At 43.8% G+C, this 8,209-nt stretch overlaps 1 protein-coding gene across 1 annotated transcript; it reads right to left on the reverse strand.

Annotated features, from left to right (window-relative positions):
• On the reverse strand, positions 1-132 carry LOC129344929 (60S ribosomal protein L39-like). Its single transcript, XM_055001848.1, has one exon. The coding sequence runs from the start codon at positions 130-132 to the stop codon at positions 1-3; it is 132 nt and encodes a 43-aa protein (XP_054857823.1).
• Between the last annotated feature and the right edge of the window lie 8,077 nt (positions 133-8,209).

Raw genomic sequence — 8,209 nt, forward strand, 5'->3', positions numbered from 1 at the left:
TCAGTGCCTCCTTTTGGAGTTGTATCTGATCTTATTGCCAGTTTTCATACAGATCCATTGCGGGATCGGTTGGTTCTGTTTCTGCTTCTTAGTAAGAAACCGCTTGATCTTGAACGTCTTGTGCGAGGACATGCCCCCCCTCAGAGGAAGATTCTCCAACTCCATCCCACATTTTTATTGCAACTTTTTGGTGCTGCAAGCCAATGCAAGTCATTTGGTGTTTGCGGCTCCTATTCTATCTACTGGAAGGCCATTTCCACACACGTTGAATAATGCACTTTCAATGCACTTTAGCAATCCTTTGGAAGTGGATTTTTTGTTCCACATACGGAAAAGCAGTTTCAGATGTTCACTAAAGGGTATTGAAAGTGGATTATCCAACGTGTGTGGAAGCAGTAGAAGTTTCCTGGGGGCGGCTGCTTTTGGGATCTGTAACTCAGACCTCCGAAATGCAATCTTGGCCAAACTTGGAGGGTGGCTGGAGGATAGCCTGCTGAAGACTCGCTGTGAGTTTGGCATCTGTGAGTGCGATGGGGGCAGTCCCAGGGCCCCTGGAAGTGACAGTCCATGGAATGATGAACTGGTCTGCGATCCGGGGGTAGGTCTGTGAATAGTCCATGGTCCACGGTCCGTGGTCTGTGAAATGCGATGGGCCACAGGCCGATGGTCCATGGGTTTTTCCCGGTCTGTGCCCATGTCTAATAACTACTATTAAGAGCACAGTTACACATTGAGAGTTCCATACATGGAACTTTAGCATTATGTGTAGTTTGGCTCACAACTTAACCTTAATGAGGATAAAATAGATTGACTTTATGTATTGCTATCTAAATTAATTGAAGAAAGGGTTGGATAAAACTGATAAGTCAATATTTTGCTGGTGAGTCTGATCCAGATGTAGCTGTAGGAAGAGACAACTAAGAATACAGTCCTGATACAGACGCGCATTTCCATTAAGATCCCACAAAAAAAATGTTGGGTTTAATAGATGAGGAGTGGATGGAGATGTGCACACCTGCATTGACAATGTTGATTTTCCTTGCAGCATCAGGGCAAATACCTGCTATCACAAAGCACAATAATTGAGGGGAACAATTCAGACCATTTTGCCTAAAACAGAGCCAGTTTGGTGTAGTGGTTAAGAATGGCAGGATTCTAATCCGGAGATTGGGTTAGATTCCCCTCTCCTCTGCTTGAAGCCAGCTGGTTGATCTTGGGTCAGTAACAGCTCTCTCAGCCCCACCCACCTCACAGGGTGATTGTCATGAGGATAATAATAACACATTTTGTAAACCGCTCTGAGTGGATGTTGTCCTGAAGGGTGGTAGATAAATCAAATGTTGTTGTTGTTGTTGTTAGCAACAGAAATATCAATATATCCAATTCTCAATGTTGCCAGATCTTTGGATACTTAAATCCAGAGACTAAAGCCATGAACAGACAAGACAGATCATTTTACAACTCTGAGAAAAGCCTCACGTTTATAGAAAAATCTGAAATCTAAACAAACAAACACTGGGGGGTTAACCCCCCCCCCAGAAAAAAACCCAGAAGCAGCACTTACAGCATTAAGAAACATATGCCCTCTGTGGCTATTGCTAGGCAACATGGTTGCTGGTTCCCGAGAGAGAGAGAGAGAGAGAGAGAGAGAGAGAGAGAGAGAGAGAGAGAGAGAGAGAGAGAGAGAGAGAGAGCAGCATGTCATCACTCCCAGTAGGGCTGTGCAATGATGTCACTCCCAGAAGTGATGTCATCATGCAGCCCCTGAGAGTGTTTCCATGCTTCACCTGCACAATGACATCACTCTCAGAAGTGACATCATCGCGCTGGCCACGTGAGTGGTCCCGCACACTGTGTGGGGCTGATTCTGGCCATTCCAGGCCAAAATCAGCCCCAAACAAGTGTGGGAGCGCCCCCGCAGCTGGCATGTTGTCGTTACTTCCAGGAGTGATGTCATTGTGACTGCTGGGAATACGTGCGGCTTGTGTTCCTGGGGTGCCTGCAAGCAATCTCTGGGAGCTTGCTACCTCCCGCTGATCAGTGGCGGGTCAGCGGGCAAGGAGGCACCCCTGGAAGTGTACCAACCCCTGGTGGGCACCTGGGAACCCTTGTGGGAAGTGGAGCAGGGAAAGGTGATATTGGGGGTTGTAGGGTTGCCAGCTCCATGCTGGGAAATTCCTGGAGATTTAGGGAGTGGAGCCTGAAGACAGATGGGTTTAGAAAGGGCAGACAACTCAGAGAGGTATAATGTCATAGAATCCCTTCTCCAAAGCAGCCATTTTCTCCAGGGGAACTGACCTCTGTAGTATGGAGATGTTGTAATTCTGGGAGATCTCCAGCCACCTCCTGGAGGCTGGCAACCCTAGGGGGCTGTAAGGAGGAGGGAAGAGGAAATAGTGTGAGGGAAAGGATATAGAGAAAACTGTGATGCCTCTCACAAGTCTTTGGGGTTTTCCCATCACACAACTTGTCCTAGCCTGCTGGCTCACACTATACAGCTCTGCCATAGTTTTCGTAGGGAGAGGCTGCCAAGAGTAGGGAAGGAAGGAAAACTAAAGATGTGGTGGTAGTGGTGGTAGGGAAATATATATAGGTTGGCTGGTGGTGGGAAGGAGAGAAGGAGGCAGAAAAAGGTGAGAGGCTAAGGGGCTTTCAGAAAAGGGAAGGATTAAATCATGGGAGAGGGAAAAAGCAAGTTGCCACTTTCAGGCCCTTGTTGGTTCTCCTTTTGTCAATATATCTACTTCTCAAGAGAATGGAGGCCTGAACAGCAAAGACAGATCTTTCTGTAAACCTGAAAAATGTCCCAGGTTTGTAGATAAACCAGAAATAAAAAAAAAATGTTGGTGGGTTAAAATACCCAAATTTATTGAATAAGCATCTGGAGCTTTAAGAACTAAATCCTCTCAGTGGCCATTGCAAAGCAACCACTATAGTATTTCCAGCATTCAAGCATTTGTTTCTGTAACTAAAAAGCAGAGGGAGGGGACAAGGCCTTTTCCAGGGCTGTTTTAACCTTTGAGAGAGGACTTACTGGAGCCAGGCCTGGCAGCAATAGGTCTGCCAGTCCCCCAATGGGGGTGGTGGATCCCACGCTCCCAGCCTCTGCCCCCCACTGCCACTCACTTGGCTGGTGTGGGGGAAAGGCCCCAGGGAACGGGAATGGGAGGCAACAAACCTCACGGGCCAGCACACAGCGAGTGCGCTCCTAACAGGCACAATGACATCATTTTTCAAGTGACATCATCGTGCCTGCCAGGAGTGAGAACAGCACTTTGTGAAACTTGCATGACTCACCAAGGCCCAGCTGCTTGCTCCTGTTCAACAGCAGCCACCCCCTAAAAGCTAGTGTTGTATAATGGTTAAAACAAGGGTCACTGACATGGTGCTTGTGGGCACCATGGTGCCCACTGATATCTGTCCTGGTGTCCACTGCTTTTAGAAAATGGGAGAGGCCAGGTGGGGCACTTGTCCAGCAAGGCTTCTGACTGACTACTGAAGATTCAATTGGCTGAGCAGATTAAAATAACATTGTCCAGCAGCAGCTGACATCACAGTGTTGCTTTTATTCACTCTTACTCTTTCCCAGTGTATTTTTTTAAATTATCCCTCTTCTCCCAGGTCTCTGTACCCGCCTGGTGGGAGGGGGGGACCTGGTACCTCTGGCAGGAGGCTATTTGCCCGCATGCAAAATGCTCGTGTGGTCCCAGCGATGACATCACTTCTGGTAGTGACATCATGATCCAACCAAAGGAGTGCTCCCATGTTCTGCATGGGGCCTATTCTTTGAGAATCAGCCTACTTGGGGCCAAAATGAGCCCCAAGCAAAGTGTAGGAGCACTCCCATGGCCAGTTGATGATGTCACTTCCAGAAGTGATATTGTTATGCCCACTGAGGTTGTGCATTCTGCACTTGTGCCCAGGATGCCTGCCAGTGGTGGGCGATTGCTAGGTGCCCTGCAATCTCCTGCCAGTCACCAGCGACTGGGGGGCAAGTAGGCAAACCGTCAGGAGGCTGGCTGCCACCTGTGGGTATTTGGGATCTCTCTCTCTCAAGCACTTAGGCTTCCTCTGTGTGTACGGCTTTGCCTCCAGATGTAGTCATTTTGTGATTGCATCCAACACCACGTCAGAGTTCCAAACGTGCCTGCAGGCTCAAAAAAGGTTGGGGATCTCAGATTAAGATGTCATACTAGGATGTGGCCCTGGGAGTTGTTGTGAGGAGAAAATGGAGGGAAGCAGAATGATGTAAACTGCTTTGGATACCTATTGTGGAGTAATGTGAAGTATAAATTAATAAATTGTAAGTTCTTGTGAGTTTCCCACTGCTCAACTTGGACTGGTCTGGTGGTCAGTAGTGCACAACTGGTCTTGGCTCAGTAGCTGGCAACAGTGCCATCATTTTCTTGGGCAGAGGCTGCCAGGAAGGAGGGAAAGCTGAAGATGGGGGCAGGGATTTTTTTCAGCTAGAACACAGTATAATGGCATTCCAGCACCTCCTGAAAGTAATCACATGTCCGGTGTCCCCACCTCCTGTTCCTGTTTCCTCCCGTGCACAGCCCAAGGTGTCCAGCTCTTTAGCTTCGGGAAAAGACCAACACTTTTCTTGCAGCTGTTTTTCAGCTGATGGGAGGAGGATGTCCCATCATCTGAAAAAAAAGCTGCAGGCCTTGAAAGCAGCAACACTGCTTTCAAATGCCGGCTTGCTTTTTTCAGATGAGGGGAGGGGAGGAGGGATCTCTCTCCTCCTCCTCCCCTCAGCTGAAAAAAGCAGAGGGGAGTTTGAAAGTAGCAACACTTTTATTGCTGGGCAAGAAAAGTGTTGCTGCTTTCATAGTCGGCAGCTTTTTTCAGCTGACAAGAAGGGGATTCCCCTCCCATCAGCTGAAAAAAGCTGTCTTAAAATGTTGGCAGCTTTTTCAGCTGAGGGGAGAGGGAGGAGAGACCCCCTCCTCCTCTTCCCCCTCAGTTGAAAAAAGCAGTCGGGCATTTGGAAGCAGCAATACTTTTCTTCCATGTGTTTCTCCTTCATTTCCCTCTTGAGAGTTCTACCACCTATTTTCCCAGGAAAAAAGCCCTGGATGAGGGTATATAAAGATGGGTTGGCTGGTTGGTGGGAAGAAGAGGAGGAAGCAGAATAAGACTATGAGGCATTAATGGAAGGGAAAGAGGAAGTAGTGGAGTAGTAGTAAATTAGTTGCCACCTGCAAGTCCTTGTTGGTCCCCCATTTGTATTAATCTAGTAGCTGACACATCAAAATGATTGCATATGTTAATCATGTAATGATAATCAGAGGTTGATGAAGTAAACAACTGTGATACTATGGTGTTTTCATACCAATTTGGTCTACTAATACTGTTATTTTTGTCCTAGAAATGCTAAGGTCAGGGCTTGCAGTAACAGATGCTTTGCTTCTCACTTAAATATGTGAGACATGTAGCTTCAGTCCATTTTTGATGCATGTAGTCAATTTTTGCTAATACTTCAGTCATAAATACTAATAGTGATAAACAGGCACTTCTTGTCTCCAGTGACCTGCAGGTCTCTCAGTAATGCAATATTTCTCTCACTTATCCATTGGAATGTATCTGTTGTATTTATATTTAAACCATTTGAATTAAATTTTTACCACATGATACAAACCTCCTCTTCATAGAAAAGCCCACTGGATTCATCTGGATTTAAAATGCTATTTGATCAATGAAGTAAACAGAAAGTGGTGAAAGAAATATACTGATATAAAAGAGTGAGGGTCTATAAAGCAAGATGATCAGATTCAAAATATTATTGTGCTTTTTAAAAATATATGGATTGAGTAAGTCAAAATAGTATGCAGACCCAAATTACACATGCCTATATAAAACCACAAGAAAAATAAAATTCAAGGCTATCAACTATTTTCTCTGCAGTACGTCTCTGAATACAGTAATTCTAAACTGAAATAAGTTACTTGAGTATAATCACTTATTGGCTTAAATGTGTTTCCTGAAAGCTAACTCTGGTCTTTAGCCTTGGATAAATACAAGATATAATTCAGGATAAGTTTGCACATGCCTTCTCTTAGTTGTTTGTTTCTATAAACAATTGCTTTAAACATGTACTTTTTTGTGTGCTATAGATAATCAAATATACATACTAACAATGTGTATGCTGTGTAAGCACATGCACGAGGTGGCCCAAGTTGGCAGTTCTAAAGTGCTTATTTCAGATCCTCTGACATTTCATAAATGAAACTAGGGACATTGTTGTAATAACCTTATTCTCATACCAAGAATATCTGTATGTTATATTTGTTTAGTCCGCAACACAGATCCTTCACTTACTTTTTTTGGTCACAGATATATTAGAAAAATATATTTATCTCAAACGTTTTCAAAATATAATTCAGCAGCTGCTATGTGTGAAATGGCAGGATGTATTGTATATAGGGCTGTATTCAGACATTACAACAAATGTTCTGGCCCACCAGAACTTCTCCCAGTGGTCTTAATGGTTAGTTTGCCCCTATAGGAAGTGTTCGATCAAACTTCATGCTTGTAAATATGTGTGAAAATGAGGTATAAAAGCTTATTTGTTGATCATAATTACTGAATAAAAGCTGCCAGTATTTAGTATAGAACAAACAATAAAAAACAGTTGACTCTTCAATACAGAGACATGCTAGGTCTTTTTTTAAAGTCACTTTGAGAATCCAGTGATTTCAGTATATCTTTGATCATCAATAAACTGTCCTTAACAATAGAATGCCAGGGAGAGAGATTCGGAGAATGAATAGTGATTGCCTAGGTACAGAAAGTACTGCACATGAGCAATAACATAATGGTATGAAGCGAGTCATTTTTAGCATTGTCAACTTCAGTTCAGCCAGTTCAGGACAGTTTATTATGGAACATGGTCAGAGAAGGACAGCTGAGTCAGATGTCAGTAATAGAGAACAATAGTCCTAGAATTTCTCAGCATGCTTATTAAGAGTGGGCAGGGTAAAAGAAACGTTTTGCAATGTCATGTGCATCTTTACAATAGATGAATGTTCGCAACTGCATGCCTGTTAGAGAGGCAATAAGGAGACTGGCAAGCATGACTGCCTCAGTCAAATCATCCATACCTAGGAAGAATCTATTAGATAAATATGTTGCAGATCCTAGTCTTCCTGGCACAGGATGGCATAACCTTCTGGAGGTAGCTTGGTGGTCAATGTAATTTTACACATTAATATTTTGTCATTTCTATAAATGTTAATTTATGTTCCAGTACTAGAATACCTAGCCCCTCCTTTCATGCTGAAGAACAGGCTTTCCCCTGTTATAAGGCCATTCCCAGCTAGGATCCCCTTAGCAAGTTTATACACTGATCTCCCTGATGTGGCAGGAGTGGGTCTAGAGCCCTCATAACCAGTAAGAGCTCCTGTTAATCTGGAAGTTTCAGGTAGGTAGCCATGTTGGTCTATAGTTGAAGAGAAAGGTTTGAGTCCACTAGCACCAAGGGAATATCTTGTTGCTCTTTAAAATGCTACTGGACTTGAATCTTGTTAATCACTTGCATAAGGTTTGGTTTAGTGATTTGAGTTCATTCCATTGATTGTTGCTCACTGGGGCTTACTTTGAAATCCTAGACAGTTTAGTTGCCGAAGAGTTTACTTTCCCTGGACACTGACCCAATCATCAGAATATGTTATCACTGTATATAGAATGAGCTGTTCTCTCTATATATATGACTGTAGAAGGAAAGGATGATTCATGCCTCAGAGCAACTAAAAGATTGATCTAAATCCCTCTGAGTCATTCAAGTCCAATATCCCTCAGGCTTATTATCTGTGAGCCCTTCCATCTTCAAAGCATTGTTGGGAGGGATTTTATGGGTATTCTGCAAATAAACGTATCTTGGATATCCACAGAATGTTACATTTCAATAGGACTTCAGGTGTGTGTGTGTGGGGGGGGGAGCTAAAAGACTTACCTAAAGCTGTAAACTGAACTATATATATGTGGAAGGCTTAAAGCCAGTACAGCTGCTATTGCAGCTGGCTAACCTCCACAAATAACTGCTACTTTAAAAAGATTTACCTACTGTTTCATTTTCCTCTTTGAATGAAATGACAATAAACCAGTCTTAAAGCATTTCCAACCCCACCAATTATGCTGAACTTAAGGGTAATAGAGTTAATCAGCCTGCTCAAGCTGTACGTGCTTATAGTATCCTCGATGGGGG

Source organism: Eublepharis macularius, chromosome 1, assembly GCF_028583425.1.
Source record: "Eublepharis macularius isolate TG4126 chromosome 1, MPM_Emac_v1.0, whole genome shotgun sequence".
NCBI classification, from domain to species: domain Eukaryota; kingdom Metazoa; phylum Chordata; class Lepidosauria; order Squamata; family Eublepharidae; genus Eublepharis; species Eublepharis macularius.